Raw genomic sequence first — 21,986 nt, forward strand, 5'->3', positions numbered from 1 at the left:
ACCATCCTCTGGGCAGTCCTGACTATGAGGCTCCCACAAATTGGGGCCATATACAGTTCCCAGAAGAGGCCGGGGAGCCAGCCTGCACGGGTTCTGCTGTGACTTATGGGTCCTGTATAACCTTGCACCAAGTTCCTCTCATTTCTCTGTGGCTGAGTTGCCCAATCTGTAAAATGGGGACAATAATACCAGCAACAACAGAGCCATTTTGTGGATTAAAAGAATTCATGATGTAAAGTGTAGAGAAGAGCGTCCCCACACTCAGAAGGCTCACTACGTCTTCGGTATTCTTGTGAAACGCCTGTCCTCTGTCACTGTGACACCCGTGTCATTCATTCAGCAGAAGCCGTTCAGCGCCGGTGCCTGCTGCACTGCCGCTGCCTCAGAAACCATTTGCAGGGGCCGGGCGCGGTGGCTCACGCCTGTAATCCCAGCACTTTGGGAGGCTGAGGCGGGCGGATTGCCTGAGGTCGGGAGTTCGAGACCAGCCTGGCCAACATGGTGAACCCTCGTCTCTACTGAAACTACAAAAATTAGCCGGGCGTGGTGGCGGGCGCCTGTAATCCCAGCTACTCAGGAGGCTGAGGCAGGAGAACCCGGGAGGCGGAGGTTGCAGTGAGTGGAGATCGTGCCAGTGCGCTCCAGCCTGAGCAACAAGAGCGAAACGGTCTCAAAAAGAAGAAAAAGACACACACACACACACACACACACACACACACACACACACACACACACACACACACACGAAGAAGAAGAAAAGAAACCATTTGCAGGGAGCGCACGGCTTCCGTCTGGTCCTGAACTGGACGCAAACAGGCCGAGCATTTAGAAACCCGCGCAGCTCCCCGCACCGAGAGGCTTCCTCTCGCCTGGCTCCTTCGAAGCGTGGTCTGGACCAGCACCTCCCACAGCACTGGGGGCGCCTTGGAAACGCGGCCTTGGACCTATTTCCGCGGGGGCAGGCGGCGATCGGTGGCCCTGGTCCTCGCAAGGCCCCTCACCACCCAGAACTGAATCTCTGGCGGGCACTGCTGTGCGGTCAGCAGACGCCCAGGTGCAGGGGCGGTGGCCGGCGTCGCGGTGGAGCTCGTTAAAGTACCGGCACGCTGGCCGCGCCCACGCCACGGGCGGGAGGGGACGGTGAGTGCAGGGACCCAGGCGACCGGCCGGCCGGCGTCCCCGCGCCTCCTGGCGGCCAGAAGCAGAGCCTGCGCTTCCCCGGCTAAGGGGTGCCGGCCCCCACCCCGGCACCTGGGAGTGAAGGTACCAGCGGGTCTCCTGGGCGGTCTCCTGGGGCCGCTCGTTCCTTCACCATCCCCAGGGGCAGTTGGACCCTGAGCAGCCTTAGCCAATAGCCCCGGGACTACCCTTCCCAGAGGATTCAGCGGCAGCACCCGGGTCTCGGAAGGGAGACACTAGGACCTGGAGGAGGGGAGTTTTGCAATCCCTCGCAGTTCCCCTCCTAGCCAGTAGGTGACACTAGCCATAAATTTATTTCCCAGTTTACTCCCCTCGCTCAAACTCCGCGCCCCTCTCGCTCCGAGAGACATAGGTCTCGCGAGATCTTTGGTAAACTTACAGAACCGGAAGCAGCGTGTAGTTCTCTTCCCTTTTGCGGCCATCACCGAAGCGGGAGCGGGTAAGGATTCGGCGGGCAAGCGGGTGTAATCAGCAGCCATCCGTTCTTGGCATGGTGGCTTCCGACCGCGGGGACCCCGAGAGTCTCTCGTCGGCCGAGTAGCAGCCAGGAAGGAGAGACTGGGATGGTTCGCTGGGCCGGAGATGGATGGAGGGACCGGGGATTTGGGGACTCGAAAACGAGCTGAGGGAAGGGAGCCTGTGGAAATAGTCTGGAGTCTGGGTAGTGTCGTTTCCTAGAGAATGGTCTCGAAGTAACTTCTCGGTAAAGTCTTCACGGAATTTCCAGACCACACTTGCCCACTGGGAGGCTTTTAGGACCCGAGACGTGTGCAGGCTTTTCCAGGTTCGGGTTGGTGGGCCTTATTCATTTTGGCGGGGCTATACGTATTCACTCTTAAGCCTGTAGAAGATGAACGTTGATTGTACCTTCTAAAACGTGAGGTTATAGTTAAGAGAATTGCGTTGTCGGTCTGCTCAGCAGAGATGTAAGTCCAGTCTTGATTTCCTCAGGCACTACTTGAGGAGTTGGGAGAGTGTAACTAAAAGGTCTTATAACTAGGACAAGTGTTTTTGATGCAAAAGTCTTTAGTCCGTAAACATATACGGAAAACACCCGAATAAAACAAAAAATAAAAAGTTTCGAGCTTCGGTTGATAGGCCCTTCCGATCAAACAGTTTTTGTTGAAGTTGCACAACATGACACTGCCTATGATCATTCTAGACTATCAAGATAAAATCATTGCGGTTGTTTGGAAGCTGGATGAGATTTTGGTCATTTAAGAGTCTTTTTAACTTTTTATTTAGCCAAAATGAAGTTTAATCCCTTTGTGACTTCCGACCGAAGCAAGAATCGCAAAAGGCATTTCAATGCACCTTCCCACATTCGAAGGAAGATTATGTCTTCCCCTCTTTCCAAAGAGCTGAGACAGAAGTACAACGTGCGATCCATGCCCATCCGAAAGGATGATGAAGTTCAGGTGTGTATCCCTACTTGTTCTCGTTGTCTTGATGGATATTTTACGCACTTAGCTTAGAAGAGGGATTGCATTCCTGAGAAAGATGCTTCTGAGACTCTTGCTCCCAAAGAGTGGCAAGATGAGTTGAGCCAGGGACCAAAAAACAGTAAGTAAGCTGCTTTTCAGTTTTTAATTGTATTATTTGGTGAAAATCAATTTTTTTTTTTTTTTGAGACGAAGTCTCGCTCTTGTCCCCCAGGCTGGAGTGCAGTGGTGCGATCTCAGCTCACTGCAACCTTCGCCTCCCGGGTTCAGGCGATTCTCCTGCCTCAGCCTCCCGAGTAGCTGGGATTACAAGCGCCCGCCACCACGGCTCGGCTAATTTTTGTGTTTTTAGTAGAGGCGGGGTTTCACCATGTTGGGCAGGCTGGTCTCGAACTCCTGACGTCAGGTGATCCGCCCGCCTCAGCCTCCCAAAGTGCTGGGATTACAGGCGTGAGCCACCGCGCCCGGCTGAGATGGGGTCTCACTCTTACCCAGACTGGAGTGCGGTTGCGTGGTCATGGCTCTTCTGGGCTCAAGTGATGCTCCCATGTAGGACCTTTTTTTTGTTTCTGTAGAGAGGGGTCTCACTTTACTGCCCAGATTGGTCTCCAACTCCTGGGGATCCTGCCCGAAGATCAGTTTCCTCAAACGTCAGATGATGTGACCATAATTAGGTGACATAATCAGAACATTGCTTTGGGATTATCCTTTTATCAATATATTGTGACTACCCAGCAGGCTCATTTTGCCTGCTGTCCATATAGAGCCAATTTATCTAGACAGGAATTGCAATAGAGAAAGAGTTTAATTCATGCAGAGCCAGAACAAGAGACCAGAGTTAATTACTCAAATCATTCTCCCGGAAAATTTAGGGATGGGAGTTTTTTTAAGGATAATTTGGCAGGTAGGGGGCCAGGGAGTGGGGCGTGTTGATAGGTCGTATCAGAGATGAAGGCATAGGGAGTTGAAGCTGTCTTCTTGCTCTGAGTTGGTTCCTGAATGGGGGCCACAAGATCAGATGAGCCAGTTTATTGATCTGGGTGGCACCAGCGGATCCATCAGTGCAGGGTCTGAAAAAAAAAATCACGCAAATCTTAGGCTTTACAGTGTGTTATCCCTAGGAGCAATTGGGGAAGCCTCTAGCTGCCTAAACTGTAATTTCTAGTCTTGCAGCTAATTTGTTAGCCTACAAAGGCAGTCTGGTACCCAGGCAAGAAGGGGGTTTGTTTCAGGAAAGGACTGTGAGCATCTTTGTTTCAAAGTTAAACTGTAGACTGAGTTCCTCCCAAAGTTAGTTTGGTCTATGCCCAGGAATGAACAAGGACATCTTGGAGGTTAGAAGCAAGATGGGAGTTAGGTCAGTTCTCTTTAACTGCTGTAATTTTCTCACTGTTGGCAATTTTTGCAAAGGAGGTTTCAATGTTTGGTCATTGAAGAGGCAGTTGAGGACCAGTAAACAGAATTGCTCCCAATCTAGATTCAGGAGCTGTAACTGAAGCACAGTCACGTTATCGTTTGCGCTTACAGGTAAATAATTTGTTGCATCTATTTAGGTGAAGGTTTCTATAAATGACCCTTAGGTGTAATCTGTAGTGCAGCTAGTGATTAAAGAATTCAGGCAGTCTCTAAAGCCATTTACATACACACCATCAATATTTTTTCATGCCTATTTCAAAAAGATGAAATGGGTTCCCAAATAAGCAGTGTGGGTTGAGAACAGCCATTGGACCCTGCTGCAGTAGTGCTAAACTTGCCAGTAGACCTTGAAAACAGTCATCTCTGTTTTCAGTACATACCAATGCAAGAAAGTCACAAACTGGGAAGAAGAATCTGTTCAGAAACACTTGTCCTCACAAACTGAGGACCACTGGGATTCCTGTCCGCTAACCTTTGGGAAAGAATTGGTTTGTTCCGTTAAGCATTTGTTGCTGCCCTCTGACTAGCACTAGGTTGCACACATTAATGGGTTCAGATTTAAATACTCTTGGTCTGTTGCTGCTTTTGAGATGGAGTAACAGATTCCTTGTTGTCAACTTCTTACAGGTTGCCGAAGTGGGCTCTTTTTTTTAATCTTTTAATATAATGATAGGGTGAATGGTGTATGCATGAGTTTGTTTACTTGATTTACAAGGTTAATCTTTTATTCAAATATTTGTTACTTTTGAATTTGCTCTTAGGTGGTACGTGGACACTATAAAGGTCAGCAAATTGGCAAAGTAGTCCAGGTTTACAGGAAGAAATATGTTATCTACATTGAACGGGTGCAGCGGGAAAAGGCTAATGGCACAACTGTCCACGTAGGCATTCACCCCAGCAAGGTAGGTGTTTTTGAGAATGCTTGAGAGAAGGAAATTATGGCAATTATTGTTGACGTGATTGTTTACAGAGCAAGCCCATAGAAATAGTCCTTGATTTTACATGTGCTGGAAAAAAACATTTTAAAGTAAATACTACTGCACTTGTATTGAAAATTCTAATACCATTTAAAATGTTTCTGACATCAAAGTGTTAACGGTCATTATGTTTCTGTTAGTTTGTTTTTGAGACAGTCTTGCTCTGTCACCCAGGCCGGAGTGCAGTGGCACAATCTCGGCTCACTGCAGCCTCCGCCTCCCAAGTGCAAGCGATTCTCCCGCCTCAGCCTCCTGAGTGTAGCTGTGACTACATGCGTGCACCACTACACCCGGCTAATTTTTGTACTTCTTAGTACAAAGTTTCACCATGTTGGCCAGGCTGGTCTTGAACTCCTGACCTCAGGTGATTTGCCTGCCTCAGCCTCCTAAAGTGCTGGGATTACAGGTATGAGCCACCATGCCCATCCCATTACGTATATTAAATGTGCTTTTTCTTCAAAAGCTATTAGTAAGCTGATCAACAATCAATAATTCATAGATCTTAAAATTTGGGAAGTAGGTTTTTGTAAGATGAAATGGCACTTTGGCCCTGGTTTTTCTTTTTTCTTTTTTTGAGACGGAGTCTTGCTCTGTCGCCCAGGCTGGAGTGCAGTGGCGCAATCTCGGCTCACTGCAAGCTCCGCCTCCCGGGTACATGCCACTCTCCTGCCTCAGCCTCCCCAGTAGCTGGGACTACAGGCGCCTGCCACCACGCCCAGCTAATTTTTTGTGTTTGTTAGTAGAGATGGGGTTTCACCATGTTGGCCAGGATGGTCTCAATCTCCTGACCTCGTGATCTACCCGCCTCTGCCTCCCAAAGTGCTGGGATTACAGGCGTGAGCCACTGCACCCAGCCAATAAATGTAATTTTTAAACCTCAGAGAAGTCAAAAGGCTGGTATAGTAAAACACCTGTATATCTCTGACCTAGAATTCTCTATTAAAATTTCGTCATGTGTTCTTTATCCATTTTCTCCACCCCCAGTGAATTTACTAAAAAAAGATCATGACACTTCACCTGTAATTACTTCAGTGTGTATCTCTTAAGAGTAAGGACTTCCCCATTCCTTAACCTACTCCAGTCATTTTTCCTACTCCAGTCATCTCCTCACCAGATACGTTGTTTCAAAAGGTCACCAGTTTGGTAGCAGATTCTTAGTCTTTTTGTACTGTAGATGTTAGTGCAGCATGTGACGGTCGATCTTTGAGTAACTCAGTCATCATCTTCATGTCTCATTCCAGTCTTAGGACTCTCCTCTTCCCCTAAACTCTATACTCAATATCCAACTGGCAATTGCGCAGTTCAACTTAGATATCTAATTAGTATCCCAAACTTGGCATGTTCAAACCATCATAGTGCATGGCAGCTCTCTATCTTCCTAATTGCTCAGGCCAAAATGTCATTTAAAATTTTTTTTAATACGGGCTCATGCAAGTGTTACCCAGGTGCTGGTCTCGAACTCCTAGCCGGAAGCTATCTTCCCACCTAGGCCTCCCAAAGTGTTGGGATTATAGTCGTAAGCTGCCTTGTCCAACCAAAAATGTCATTTTGACTGATTTATTATATACCCCACATCAGTTTATAAGATCTGTGGACTGCTGTCTCATTATAATACCTAGAATTCTGTCTGCTCTTTGCCATCACATTGGCCTGTAAGACCTTAACTGATCTGGCCGGGCACAGTGGCTGACGCCTGTAATCCCAACACTTTGGGAGGCCGAGGCGAGCAGATCACCTGAGGTCAGGAGTTCAAGACCAGCCTGGCCAACTGGTGAACCCCATCTCTACTAAAAATACAAAAAAAATAGCCAGGCGTGGTGGCACACGCCTGGAATCCCAGCTACTTGGGAGGCTGAGGCAGGAGAATCACTTGCACTGGGGAGGCGGAGGTTGCAGTGAGCCGAGATCGCACCATTGCACTCCAGCCTAGGCAATGAGTGAAAACGCCATCTCAAAAAAAAAAGAAAAAAAAGACCTTAACTGATCTTCCCTTACTTCTGACATCTTTTTCCATTCTATATGTTCTAGTCTGCTCGCCTCCTAGCAACTTGGTAGAATTATAAATTCTAAGAGCCCAGGCCTACTGAGGCAAAATTAGGGCTTATGACCCAGGTGTATGTTTTAATAAGCCCTCCAGTTGATTCTTATTCAAGTTTGAGAGAAACACCTATGAAACTTGATAATCTCCTGCCTTTGAACCTTTCAGCTTGCTGTTCTCTTCCAGATACCTGTGCATAGATAGATAGCTCACCACTTTAGGTCTCTGTTCAAATGTAGGGCTTTGCTTGATCACTGTAGAAAGCCCCTCGGCCTCCTCACACTTGCCTTCTTTCTCTATCAAAGTGATGTAGATTCACTTGTAAATGTTTTCAGGCTCCCTATACTAGAATGAGTTCAGTGACTGTGGAGATTTTTGTTTGGTCTGCATGCTGTATTTCCAGCACCTCTTTTCACCCTTTCCTTGCATTCATAAGACTAAAATTTATCATAATTTGGATGTCTTTTAGGATTGGAACTGTTGGAGTAAGATCTGTATTGTCATCTTCTCACTAAAGATTTTGCAGGTGGAATTATGTGTGGATGCTACCTTTAATTTCTAGCATTAAAATTCTGAAGTTACTTTATTATTTTTCTGTTTGGGGGTGGGGTTTTTGTTTGTTTGTTTTGTTTTGGACAGAGTTTTGCTCTTGTCGCCCAGCCTGGAAGTGCAGATGAAGTCTCAATTGATCGCCCAGGCTAGAGTGCAATAGCACCATCTCAGCTCACTGCAGTCTCCGCCCCCCCAGGGTTCCAGAGATTCTCCTGCCTCAGCCTCCCAGGTAGCTGGGATTACAGGCATGTGCCACCATACCCAGCTAATTTTTGTATTTTTAGTAGAGAAGGGGTTTCACCGTGTTGGCCAGACTGGTCTCAAACTCCTGACCTCAGGTGATCCGCCTGCCTCTGCCTCCCAAAGTGCTGGGATTGGGGGCATGAACCACCGCACCCAGGCTGAAGTTACTTTGGAAACAAATATATTTGTATATGACAGCTTGTAAAACTGTAGTGAGAAGAGCAGAATCATATATTTCTCAGTGAAAAAGAAACAAATCTTATAATGAAGCACAGAAGAGGCTTTAAGAATTACTGATACCATCTTGCCTTTTCTCCTTTGTTGGTAGGAAATTAGTAAATAAGCCAGGTTTGATGGCTAAAGAGTGATTTCTGGAGTTTTTTAAAAGTTAACTAATCTTTTCTTATTAGGTATCCACCTACCCCAGGTTTGGGAAATGGTATTGAATGTTGGGCTTTCCCTTGTGTTTTAGTGATTATTTAAAGCTTGGGAGTGTTTTTTTCTTATTTTTCTGCAGGTGGTTATCACTAGGCTAAAACTGGACAAAGACCGCAAAAAGATCCTTGAACGGAAAGCCAAATCTCGCCAAGTAGGAAAGGAAAAGGGCAAATACAAGGAAGAAACCATTGAGAAGATGCAGGAATAAAGTAATCTTATATACAAGCTTTGATTAAAACTTGAAACAAAGAGCCTGTGTTTTGTGCGTGGTGATTTAGGACACTCCCTAGTTTTCAGTGGATCAGTCTCTTACCTCTGATTTGTTGGTCTAAAATTTTTCTGAAATCAGGACTGATGAGATTTTTTTTATAGTGGGCAGCAGCATTTGAGGATGTATCAGAAGCTGGAGGGGTGTCATTGAGAAGAAGAAGGCCTATAAGAAAAGCTAGTTGGAAACACTTCCTCTTGAACCTGTCTTTTAACTTTCTTACTATGGATAGGTTGCTATATGGACAGGCTATATTTTTTACCTTACTGTGTAAAAGTTTGTATTGCCATTGGATAGGAAGTCTTGCTTTCAATAGGATAAGAAGCTTCTGTGACTTTATAGCTTCTAGATCACTTCTTCAAGCTGTTCCTCCAGATTGAGAGGTCTCGGGTTCAGGTTATCTGATAGACCCATGGGCCCCCTTTACCTTGTTTTCTGCACAAGTGCTGGATGAGTGCCATCAAACCAAAACCTAACACGTCTTTGAGTTAAAATATGAACTAAACTGCAGCTTCGTCAGGATGAAGTGAAAAGGTGTGAGGTGGCAGCAGTGTGTGTCCTCCTGCCGTTCCTTAAGGATCTAAACAGGATACCTGAAGCCCGTTTACTTTACAGGCTGGAGACTTGGCAACAACGTGGGAATGGGGAACGGGCCCGAGTTAAGTCACTGGCTTAGCCAAGGTCACAGCTGGCATCTGGGTGAACAGCGCTGCACGGTGTCCGCAGTGCGGTCCGCTGAGCGAAGAGCGGGAGCTCCTCCTATCCGCGGTGCCTCTAGGGGGCGGGGCTTCCGGCTGGCGCTGGCTGGCTTCCGGCGGAGCGGGCGGGAGGTGGGGCGGAGGTGCTGCTCTGGGGCCTCTGGGTGGAGGGGGATTCAGACGCCGCGTCTGGTGTGTCCCTTTCTCCTTCCCGACCTTCCTCAGTCTGCGGCTCTTTTCTCCACCGCGCGCCCGCCTCAGCCGTTCAGCCCTGAGCTGGCGGGTGGACGGGCATGGATCCAGGCGGTGGGAGCAGTCTGCGAAGTCAGGGTAGGAAGGCTACACAAAGGAGGCGACATCCCAGCCCGGTCCTCAGGAATAAGCGGGCGTGCCCGCGTGGTGTGGACGGTGAGGGGACACTGTATTAAATGCCTTATCTGCATTATCATTGAATCTTCATAGCAATCGATTGTGATGGGTACTGGTCATCTCCCCGGGTTGTAGATGAGGAAACTGAGGCCTCAGTAACTTTGCTTTAGTCAGTAAATGATAAGAGTCAGCAAATGAATTCCCAAGCGTAGACTCGGCCGTACCGCTGCTCTACCTTGCTAATAACGACCTACCTGTAAGCGACATTTTTGACAAAATGTCCTTTAAACATCTTTTGTGCTCAGCTCTGTATTCGTGGGCCCTCCAAAGGGGGTACAGGCAGGTAGAAGCCTCCGCCCCTACCTTATAGGTTGTATACATCTGAACCGGTCGACTAAAGATGCAAAGCCAAGTGCTCCAGTGAGTGTGGTACAGGTTGTTGAGATGAAGGAGAGATGGCAATCGGCTGAAGTTACTGAATACGTCAGGAAGGAGGCTGGTTTCAGCTGGCTGTGATTGGGAGGATCAATGCGAGAACATTCCGAGTCGGAAACAGCCAAGGCAAAGACTCACAGGTGGGTGAAGGGAGTAAACATGGCTTTGGAAATATTTCCAGTTTTCTCTGACCAACTCGTTTATCACCTAGCCGTCACATAGATCACACCAAGAAGCTGATTGATTTACGGTCGCGTTTCTTTCATGTTGCTTTGGAAAAGATACTGAAGCCTCGGGCAACATAATGAGACCCCGTCTCTACAAAAAAAAAAGAAAAGAAAAGAAAAGAAAAAATTAGCTGGGCCTGGTGACGCATGCCTGTAGTCCCAGCTACTTGGGAGGCTGCGGTAGAGGATGCCTTGACCCTGGGAGCCGTGATCATGCCACTGTACTCCAGCCTGGGTGACAAAGTGAGACCCTACCCTCTCAAAAAAAAAAAAAAAAAAAATGAAAGAAAAAAGATATTGAAAGCTTAGAAATCTGCAGGAGTGGGCAAGTAAGATGAATAGGTTAGTAGGTCCCGACGTCCTGGGCTGCATGCGGCCCACAGACCACAGGTAGGACAAGCTTGATCCAAAGGAAGATGCCGCCTCTCCATCACAGCCAGCTATTGCCAGGCAGCAATGCCGCCAGTGCGGCCAGAACGTTGCCTTTTCAAGAAAGCCAGAAATCGAGGCTGGGCGCAGTGGCTCACGCCTGTAATCCCAGCACTTTGGGAGGCCGAGGCGGGTGGATCACGAGGTCAGGAGATCGAGACCATCCTGGCTAACACGGTGAAACCCCGTCTAGTAAAAATACAAAAAATTAGCCAGGTGCGATGGCGGTCGCCTGTTGTCCCAGCTACTCGGGAGGCTGAGGCAGGAGAATGGCGTGAACCCGGGAGGCGGAGCTTGCAGTGAGCCGGGATCGCACCACTGCACTCCAGCCTGGATGACAGAGCAAAACTCTGTCTCAAAAAAGAAAGAAAGAAATCAAGATTTTTATGTGAAATCTCCCAATCTGTAAATATAGGTGAAACATTGAATTTTTTTTTTTTTTTTTTTTTTTTTTGGTGACAGAGTCTGGCTCTGTCGCCCAGGCTGGAGTGCGGTGGCACGATCTCGGCTCACTGCAAGCTCCACCTCCCGGGTTCATGTCATGCTCCTGCCTCAGCCTCCTGGGACTACAGGCGCTCGTCACCATGCCCAGCTAATTTTTTGTATTTTTGGTAGAGACGGGGTTTCACCGTGTTAGCCAGGATGGTCTCGATCTCCTGACCTTGTAATCCGCCCACCTCCGCCTCCTAAAGTGCTGGGGTTACAGGTGTGAGCCCCCACGCCCGGCCGAATCATTCAAATTTTTTTTTTTTTTTTTTTTTTTTTTTAGTATTTATTGATCATTCTTGGGTGTTTCTCGCAGAGGGGGATTTGGCAGGGTCATAGGACAATAGTGGAGGGAAGGTCAGCAGATAAACATGTGAACAAGGGTCTCTGGTTTTCCTAGGCAGAGGACCCTGCGGCCTTCCGCAGTGTTTGTGTCCCTGGGTGCTTGAGATTAGGGAGTGGTGATGACTCTTAACGAGCATGCTGCCTTCAAACATCTGTTTAACAAAGCACATCTTGCACCGCCCTTAATCCATTTAACCCTGAGTGGACACAGCACGTGTTTCAGAGAGCACGGGGTTGGGGGTAAGGTTATAGATTAACAGCATCCCAAGGCAGAAGAATTTTTCTTAGTACAGAACAAAATGGAGTCTCCTATGTCTACTTTCTACACAGACACAGTAACAATCTGATTTCTCTTTCTTTTCCCCACATTTCCCCCTTTTCTATTCGACACACCCGCCATTGTCACCATGGCCCGTTCTCAATGAGCTGTTGGGTACACCTCCCAGACAGGGTGGCGGCCCGGCAGAGGGGCTCCTCACTTCCCAGACAGGGCGGCCGGCTGGGCGGGGGCTGCCCCCCACCTCCCTCCTGGACGGGGCGGCTGCCGGGCGGAGGGGCTCCTCACTTCCCAGACAGGTGGCTGCCGGGCGGAGGGGCTCCTCACTTCTCAGACGGGGCGGCCGGGCAGAGACGCTCCTCACCTCCCAGACGGGGTGGCGGTAGGGCAGAGACACTCCTCAGTTCCCGGACTGGGTCGCGGCCGGGCAGAGGCGCTCCTCACATCCCAGACCGGGCGGCGGGGCAGAGGCGCTCCCCACATCTCAGACGATGGGCGGCTGGGCAGAGACGCTCCTCACTTCCCAGACGGGATGGCGGCCGGGAAGAGGCTCCTCACTTCCCAGACTGGGCGGCCGGGCAGAGGGGCTCCTCACATCCCAGACGATGGGCGGCCAGGCAGAGACGCTCCTCACTTCCCAGACAGGGTGGCGGCCGGGCAGAGGCTACAATCTCGGCACTTTGGGAGGCCAAGGCAGGCGGCTGGGAGGTGGAGGTTGTAGCGAGCCGAGATCACGCCACTGCACTCCAGCCTGGACAACATTGAGCACTGAGTGAGCGAGACTCCGTCTGCAATCCCGGCACCTCGGGAGGCCGAGGCAGGCAGACCACTCGCGGTCAGGAGCTGGAGACCAGCCCGGCCAACACGGCGAAACCCCGTCTCCACCAAAAAATACAAAAACCAGTCAGGCGTGGTGGCGCCTGCGGGCAATCCCAGGCACTCGGCAGGCTGAGGCAGGAGAATCAGGCAGGGAGGTTGCAGTGAGCCGAGATGGCGGCAGTACAGTCCAGCCTCGGCTCGGCATCAGAGGGAGACCGTGGAGAGAGAGGGAGACCGTGGAGACGGAGAGAGGGAGAGGGAGATAAATTTTTTAAAAATCACTAGATGGACCAACCAAAATAGGTCTATTAGACAATTGTAGACCCTGGACTCTACTGTAGAATTTCATGGTATAGTAAGGACTGTACCTCTACTAAAGACTGAGATTCTACATCTTTTGATTATAAATTGTTTCTAGCCTGTTGCCTTCATTCTTTTCTCTTTTTCTTTTTTTTATTTTTAGAGACGGTCTCACTATGTTGACTAGGTTGGTCTTGAACTCCTGGCCTCAAGCAATCCTCTCACCTTGGCCTACCAAAGTGTTAGGATTACGGGCATGAGCCACCATGCCCAGTTGCCTTCATTATTTTATAGAATGAAGATGAGGCTTTCCCTTCCTTTGTGGTCCCCTGAAGGGACTCAAATAACAACCAACACAGCACTCAGGTTCTGAGAGATGCTGGTTTCAGAAAGGAATCTGGAAGGTGCTTTTTCTGGATTCCATTGAATACCTTGTGGTTTCAAGTCTGTTAGAACTAGTAGGACCGGCTGGGTGTGCTGGCTCACACCTGTAATTCCAACACTTTGGGAGGCCAAAACAAGCAGATCACTTGAGGCTAGAAGTTCGAGGACTAGCCTGGCCAGCATGGCAAAACCTCACTTTGGGAGGCTGAGGCAGGTGGATCACTAGAGCCCAGGAGTTCGAGACCGGCCTGGGTTTTTTGCAACATGGCAAAACCCCATCTCTATAAAAAAATACAAAAAAAGAAAAAGAATGAAAATGCACATTTTTCACATTTTAAATTTTGGATGTGTCTTATCAATACATTCATTTAATACACACTGTTTTTCCTCTCAAAAGAAAGTTGTTATTAAGTTAGTGATTTACAATCAGTAATGTCTTAGAATCAGGAATATTCATGATTAACTAGCAATGCTGAGGAGGGGAGTTTGAAGCCCTTTTACTGAAGGACCTTCAGGACCTGGAAGCAGGCCCCACTTAACTGAGACTCTTGCTCAGAGCCTTTAAAAGTTTCCATCTTTCTCTGCTTCTCAGGAGTCTGCCCTGCCCCTCCGCTCTGCATCTGACAGCTGGGATCTCGGGATCCTGTTTTCCTAAGCTTGCTGGAATTCCTGCAGTCCTCATGTGAACTCCCCTGGCCTCATCACCATCCTGTCTTACAGCTGTTCTGACTAAGGAATCCCAGTTTAGACAACTGAGTATCAAGTTCTCTCCCTAAGGAATTATCTGATCACAGTGGCAGGTAGACTCCATTTGGGGTATCTCTTTTCTGCAGGATAATCTCCTGACATTATGTACACAGATATAATATTTCCATTGGAAACAGATCCTGCCACCCCTGTTAGGAGTCATCAAGCCTGCGCCCAAGTTCACTTGGACTCTGCTTTATTCTGAAAAGATTAATACATGGGCTACAGCTCTGGCAGCGTCAAAACTGGCCAGACCAACAGACCTCCCAGGAAAGCAAAACTCCTTTCCCTCATCCATGAAGCTGTACTCATCTTGTTGGATGTGAGACCTATTTCTTATTTCTTCCATTTATTCACCTGACTCGCTTTCAGAGTCCTTTATGCTGCACACCTTCCTTCCTGGTGCCCTCTCTTGTCTCTTCCCCAGTCCTGCTGAAGCTGCTCTTTAGCCCATGCCCCAAGACTGTATGGTCCCTGTGGCAGCAGCCAGTGTTGTTTCAGGAAGCAACAGCATTTGAAAATATGACCAAAGATTGGAATTATTTAGAAGGCTCTCAAAAGGATTGCTACAGAGACACAATGCTGGACAGTTATGAGAACACGGTCCCACAGGGTAAGGGCTCAGAATCTTCCTTTATTAATCTTGTGGACAATTGTCAAGGGGAAACCGTCATTTAAAAATATCCCCACAGCTTTCTTCTTGATTCCCCAAGATAAGGACAGACTCTTCAGCCATAAGAAATTTTTTTTTTTTTTAAACAGTCTCGCTTTGTCGCCCAGGCTGGAGTGCAGTGGCGTAATCTCGGCTCACTGCAACCTCCACCTTCCAGGTTCAGGCAGTTCTCCCTGCCTCAGTCTCCCGAGTAGCTGGGATTACAGGCTCCTGCCACTACACCTGGCTAAATTTTGTATTTTTAGTAGAGATGGGGTTTCACCCTGTTGGCCAGGCTGGTCTTGAACTCCTGACCTCAAGTGATCCGCCCACCTCGCCCTCCCAAAGTGCTGGGATTACAGGCGTGAGCCACTGTGCTTGGCCAAGAAATTGTTTCTGTTGATCATGGGAAGGCTCAGAAGCAATCCCTGGTACAAATTTCAGTTTAAGAGTTTGCTGTTATTATGTGGTACCTTTTAGCAACGTTCTCCCATTTATATTATTTTAAAGGGTACTGAGGGTAAGATTTTAGCCTCCTGCCTTAGGAGTTTCTGTTTATCCTCTCTCCTATTCAATTAATAAAAACCAGTTGATTAGGTTTCTTGCTATAAGCTAATGACTTCATTGTTTTTGCTGTTTGCCTAAAGTCTAAAACCTCTACATATTTGTGATCTTTACTGATGTCAAATTCTGTTGCTATGCTCTGGTTTTGGATGGTGCTAGTTGACTTTCTAGTTGCTTTTTAACTATTATTCTATTATCATTCTTCCATATAATCATCTTCAAAAATTAGATGAAAGAATTGATGAGGAACTTTAGAGGGAAAGTCTTCCAGGTGGGAGTGTCAGTGAATTTAACTTTGTTCTCTTTTCTTCCTTTCTTAGGATCCTTCTTACAGTTCTCCATGATGCCTCAGAGAGCTGGAAATGATCCACCTGGGGTTTCAAATGCAAGTGAAATGGAAATGGAGATAAGTAACATGAGAGAAAAGTTTCTTATGAGTGTAACAAAGTTAGTAGAAAGCAAAAGTTACAACAGCAAGGTATTTTCCAAAGAAAAGTACTTTCAAACAATAAAGGAAGTTAAAGAAGCTAAAGAAAAAGGGAAGAAGTCATCACGTGATTATCGCCGTGCAGCAAAATATGATGTAATCTCTGTACAGGGCACAGAGAAACTGATAGAGGCTACTCATGGAGAACGTGATCGAATACGGTATTATGTACATAAGGAAGAGTTGTTTGATATTCTTCATGATACACATCTCAGTATTGGACATGGTGGGCGGACACGCATGCTCAAGGAGCTGCAAGGAAAATATGGGAATGTCACCAAAGAAGTTATTGTCTTATATCTGACTCTGTGTAAACAGTGCCACCAGAAGAACCCAGTACCCAAGAGAGGCCTTGCACCACAGCCCATGACTTTTAAGGACATAGACTCCACATGCCAAGTTGAAATACTTGACATGCAGTCAAGTGCCGATGGTGAGTTCAAGTTCATTTTATACTACCAGGATCACTCAACCAAGTTTATTATTTTACGGCCATTAAGAACCAAACAGACCCATGAGGTGGTCAGTGTCTTGTTAGATATTTTCACAATTCTTGGTACACCCAGTGTGTTAGACTCTGACAGTGGCGTTGAGTTCACAAACCAGGTTGTTCATGAGCTCAATGAGTTGTGGCCAGACCTAAAGATTGTATCTGGTAAGTACCACCCTGGCCAAAGCCAGGGCTCCCTGGAAGGAGCAAGCCGTGATGTAAAGAACATGATAAGTACCTGGATGCAGAGTAACCACTCATGTCACTGGGCCAAAGGCCTCCGATTCATGCAGATGGTGAGGAATCAGGCTTTCGACGTTTCCTTGCAGCAAAGTCCATTTGAGGCAATGTTTGGCTGTAAAGCCAAATTTGGGCTATATTCCTCAAACTTGCCCCGGGAAACTGTGGCTACTTTACAAACGGAAGAAGAGCTAGAAATTGCTGAAGAACAGCTAGAAAATAGCCTTTGGATCAGGCAGGAAGAAAGGGCTGAGATTGGAGCAGACAGATCTGATATGGACGATGACATGGATCCCACTCCTGAAGCTTCAGAACCCAGCACCTCACAAGGGACTTCCGGTCTCCTCTGCTGGTGAACAGATGGCTGCTGGGTGGACAGTCACAGGTGTCTCTCTGAGCATAGTCATCTGAGAACTGTTGCCAGAGGCCCCAGAGGAAAAGATTGAAGGCTGCACTCTCAGGTCAAGTTGTACATGGCAGTCCTTGCTCAAAAAGACAAAAGTTCGGGTCTGTGTATTTATTCTTAGGGCTGCCATAAAAAATTACCACAACCTGGCCGGGCGCAGGGCTCATGCCCGTAATCCCAGCACTTTGGGAGGCCGAGGTGGGCGGGTCACTTGAGATCAGGAGTTCAAGACTAGCCTGGCCAACATGATGAAACCCTGTCTCTACTGAAAATATAGAAATTAGCCAGGCTTGGAGCTGTGTGCCTGTAATCCCAGCTAACCAGGAGGCTGAGGCAGGAGAATCACTTGAACCCAGGAGGCAGAGGTTGCAGTGAGCCGAGACCATGCCACTGCACTCCAGCCTGGGTGACAAAGCAAGACTCTGTCTCAAAAAAAAAAAAAAAAAAAAAAATTACCACCATGTAGGTGACTTAACAGAAATTGAGTCTCACAGTTCTGGAGGCCCAAAGTCTGAAATTAAAGTGTTAGTAAGGTTCTTTCTGGAGGCTCTGGGGGAGAATCCATTCCATGCCTTTCTCCTTTCTCTAGTGGCCATCGGCAATCCTTGGCATTGCTTGGCTTGTGACAGTGTAAGTCCAGTCTCTGCTTCTATCTTCATGTGGCCTTCTCCCCTGAGAAGGCCATAATTTTTTATGGCAGCCCTAAGAATAAATACACAGACCCGAACTTTTCCCTTATTAAGTAAGGACTACCATATACAACTTGACTTGAGATACACAGGAATACCTTGTGTGTATTCTTTCCTGTCTCTTGTAAAGACATCACTGGACACCAAATCCATGTCACTGGATTTAGGGCCCACTCTAATGAGGATGATCTCATCTCGAGATCCTTACCTTAATTAGATCAGCGAATACTCTTTCCAAGTAAGGTGACATTCACAGGTACTAGGGACCTGAACTTGAACTTATTTTTTTTTTATTTTATTTCATTTTTTTAGAGACAGGGTCTCCTTATATTGCCCAGGCTGGTCTCAAACTCCTGGGCCCAAGGGATTGGCCTCCCAAAGTGCTAGGATTACAGGCACACGCCACCACACCCAACCAGGACTTTTTTTTTTTTTTTGAGACAGGGTCTCGCTCTGTCACTGAGGCTGGAGTGCAGTGGCACAATCTGGGCTCACTGCAGCCTCCGCCTCCCCAGTTCAAGCAATTCTCCTGCCTCAGCCTCCCCAGTAGCTGGGACTACAGGCGTGCACTGCCACACCCGGCTAATTTTTTTTTTTTGGAGACAGAGTCTCACTCTGTCGCCCAGGCTGGAGTGCAGTGGCATGATCTGGGCTCACTGCAGCCTCCGCCTCCCAGGTTCAAGCGATTCTCCTGCCTCAGCCTCCTGAGTAGCTGGGACTACAGGCACGCACCCCCATGAACCCAGCTAATTTTTGTATTTTTAGTAGAGACAGGGTTTCACCGTGTTAGCCAGGATGGTCTCGATCTCCTGACCTCGTGATCCACCTGCCTCTGCCTCCCAAAGTGTTGGGATTACAGGCGTGAGCCACCACGTGCGGCCAGACTTACATTTTTAAGAGACACTCTTCTCATTATAGTCAATAGAAGTATATGTCTGCAAAACAAGAACTGATGGATGAGGTCTCAAGAATGTAAAGCTGGTGGGACTGCCCTAGATGTATCTAATACATATTCCTGCCCCTCAGACACATACTCTAAAACATGGAGGCATCACAGGAAAATAAGTAGATGAAGGAAGGCTGGGCACGGTGGCTCATGCCTGTAATCCCAGCACTTTGGAGACTTAGGCGGCCGATCACTTGAGGTCAGGGGTTCGAGACCCGCCTGGCCAACATGGTGAAACCCCTTCTCTACAAAAATGCAAAGTATTAGCCGGGCACGGTGGCATGCACCTGTAATCCTGGCTACTCAGGAGCCTGAGGTAGGAAGATCCCTTGAACCTAGGAGGCAGAGGTTGCAGTGAGCCGAGATCATGCCACTGCACTCCAGCCTGGGTGACAGAGCAAGGCTCTATCTCAGAAAAAAAAAAAAGTAGATGAAGGAAAAGTAATAGGAAGAAACAAGGTTCATCTAAGATGCCCTAGAGACTGGCCACCTTACCAACTGGGCTCTGTTTCCCGCTTCAGGAGAAACTGTATGTGCCATCCCTTTTCTCAGAGCATTATGCACAGATAATTGTGTAACTGCATGAAACATATATTAAAATTAGGTCAGAAGTAAAGTATGGTTGGAATTTGGGTATGCGTCTGCCACTTGTCTGTGTCTCAAGCACTTAAAAACATATCCTATTTCTGGCACAGTTCAGTGCATTTCGGGAAGTGACCAATAGTCAGGGAAATAATCAAGGTTTCTGGAACAAAATGCAAGAGTTGGCCTGAGATCACTGCTCTACCTAGAGAGGAGTAGGGCAAGGCCAGTCTGGGCCATGATTCAGAGTAAGGATGACTGACCCAGCCACAGGGGAGGACAGTGCCTAGGACCTGTGTACTCCTATGTTCCCAATGCCTAAGAGTGCCCAGCCCATGGAAAGTGTTCAGTGAATTTAATGAATAAATGATTCTACAGAAATGGGCATGGGGAAGGAGAAAGGGCCTGCAGTCTTTTATTTTTATTTTATTATTATTTTTTTTGAGATGGAGTCTCACACTGTCGCCCGGGCTGGAGTGCAGTGGCACAATCTTGGCTCACTGCAACCTCCACCTTCCAGGTTAAAGTGATTCTCCTGCCTCAGCCTCCCAAGTAGCTGGGATTACAGGCGCCCGCCAACCACGCCCGGCTAATTTTTTGTATTTTTAGTAGAGATGGGGTTTCACTATGTTGGCCAGGCTGGTCTCGAATGCCTGACCTCATGATCCGCCTGTCTTGGCCTCCCAAAGTGCTGGGATTACAGGCATGAGCCACTGCGCCCGGCCAGTCTTTTATTCTTTATACAAGTGTCCTTCCTGCACATCCCAGAGCCATCTAAGACCCATTCTGATCATCACTAATGCCAGTTCCCTCTTCTGTAAGGGGCAGTAACACCCCTGGTGCTGCCTACCTCACAGGATTGTCCTGAGAGACCAGCGAGATTCTGCATGTGAAGGGGCTTTCTCTGAATAGTGAAGTTCTACAATGTGACTCATCTTTGCGGACCCTGTCCTCCACGTGAGAGTGGGAGACCTCTGCTCATTGCCATTTCTTTTCAGATTCTGCAGTGTTAAGTTGGAAGGTTTCCACGGAAGCCGCATTATTATTACATAGGAAGTGACATCACTTTCCAGCCTGTTTTGGGGGGCCAAAATCTTGCTATGTTCTTGGCCAGCACGTCAGTTTCCATCCTCCTTCCAACCCATTGTCTTTCTTTGTAACTCTGCCTAACAGGTCTGGGAGGTCCAACTTTGACTGAGGATGTTACCTTCCCCTCCCCAGTGCTGACCTCCTCCCTCCTAGTTACTTGGCATACCGGGAACCACATCATCAACTCCTGTGGGTAAAAGGTGACACATGAGCCATAACACTGCTTGCTTTCCCAGAGATGCCTGGGTTTCCAGGAGCTGCCACATCACTCTTCCTCTTTTGCATCTTAATGTTGGCAGTGGGAAAGAGTTAGAGGTGGATTCCTGGACCCAGTCTGGCCTGCATTATTTCAGCATGTGGAATAGAGGTCACTAACCGGTGTGCCACAGGCTAGTCTCAGCTTGCAAATGTATTTTGTCCACATAATGTTTCTAATTTTGTTTTTTCTAAACAGAGTTTCGTTCTTGTTGCCTAGGCTGGAGTGCAATGGCGTGATCTCGGCCCACTACAACCTCCACCTCCCGGGTTCAGGTGATTCTTCTGCCTCAGCCTCCTGAGTAGCTGGGATTACAGGTGCCTGCCACCACGCCTGGCTAATTTTTGTATTTTTAGTAGAGACGGGGTTTTGTCATTTTGGCCAGGTTGGTTTCAAACTCCTGACCTCAGGTGATCCACCCACCTTGGCCTCCCAAAGTGCTGAGATTACAGACGTGAGCCATGGTGCCCGGCATTTTAAATTTTTTTTTTTAATTAATTGCCAACACTTTAAACACTGGAGAGTTCATATAAAAATCTGGATGTCTAGCACCTCTTGAGAACTCGGCATATGTGGCCACAGTGGGTCCACAATTTCTGCACAGCAGCAAATGAGGAGACGCAGTGCATGTGGCACTCTCCAGGTGGCCACCCTCAGCCACTCACATGCATATTCGTTTCTGTGGCCCACTGCTGAAGAAAGGCCACTGCGGGGCATGGTGCCATGTACCTGTAATCCCAGCTACTTGGGAGGCTGAAGTGGGAGGATCACTTGAACCTGGGAGGCCAAAGTTAAAGTGAGCCATGATCGTATCACCGCACTGCAGCCTGGGTGACAGAGACCCTGTTTCCAAAAAAAGAAAAAGAAAAATGGCCAGCAACAGACCTGTGTATCTCTAGGAACTTATGATAGAAGTGGCATTTCAATCAGTGGGAAGGGTTGTATTATTCAGTTAATGGGGCTGGATCAATTGGCTCTCCATTTGACAAAAATGAAGTCTGACCCCTAAACATTAAACATTTAAAAATAATGATAAAAATATTGCGGGGCTGGGTGCAGTGGCTCATGCCTGTAATCCAAGCACTTTGGAAGGCCAAGGTGGGTGGATCACCTGAGGTCAGGAGTTCGAGACCAGCCTGGCCAACCTGGCAAAACCCTGTCTCTACTAAAAATACAAAAATTAGCTGGGTGTGGTGGCAGGCGCCTGTAATCCCAGCTACTTAGGAGGCTGAGGCAGGAGAATCACTTGAACTCGGGAGGCAGAGGTTGCAGCGAACCAAGATCGCACTACTGCACTCCAGCCTGGGCAACAGAGCAAGAATCTGTCTAAAAAATAAATAAGTAAATAAATAAATATATATATATATATATATATATGAAAAAAAGATGTTTGTGATCTTGGAGAAAAATATTAATACATCTGGCTACATAAAAATAAATACTGGTATGGAAAAATAATGCCATTTAAAAAGTAGAAACTAGGCTAGGTGCAGTG

General features: G+C 47.7%; 2 protein-coding genes across 2 annotated transcripts; both read left to right on the forward strand.

Moving 5' to 3' along the window:
* Positions 1 to 1,508: 1,508 nt before the first annotated feature.
* On the forward strand, positions 1,509 to 8,555 carry RPL26 (ribosomal protein L26). Its single transcript, XM_008971328.4, has 4 exons — positions 1,509 to 1,639; positions 2,446 to 2,618; positions 4,820 to 4,960; positions 8,386 to 8,555. The coding sequence occupies exons 2-4, from the start codon at positions 2,451 to 2,453 to the stop codon at positions 8,512 to 8,514; spliced, it is 438 nt and encodes a 145-aa protein (XP_008969576.1). The 5' UTR covers positions 1,509 to 1,639; positions 2,446 to 2,450; the 3' UTR covers positions 8,515 to 8,555.
* An 862-nt stretch (positions 8,556 to 9,417) lies between these two features.
* Positions 9,418 to 21,361, forward strand: KRBA2 (KRAB-A domain containing 2). The gene is made up of 4 exons (XM_034942404.3): positions 9,418 to 9,680; positions 10,012 to 10,216; positions 13,936 to 14,703; positions 15,627 to 21,361. Exons 3-4 carry the CDS (start codon positions 14,613 to 14,615, stop codon positions 16,877 to 16,879), a joined length of 1,344 nt encoding a protein of 447 aa, XP_034798295.2. The 5' UTR covers positions 9,418 to 9,680; positions 10,012 to 10,216; positions 13,936 to 14,612; the 3' UTR covers positions 16,880 to 21,361.
* Positions 21,362 to 21,986: the final 625 nt, after the last annotated feature.

Source organism: Pan paniscus, chromosome 19, assembly GCF_029289425.2.
Source record: "Pan paniscus chromosome 19, NHGRI_mPanPan1-v2.0_pri, whole genome shotgun sequence".
Classification (NCBI taxonomy): domain Eukaryota; kingdom Metazoa; phylum Chordata; class Mammalia; order Primates; family Hominidae; genus Pan; species Pan paniscus.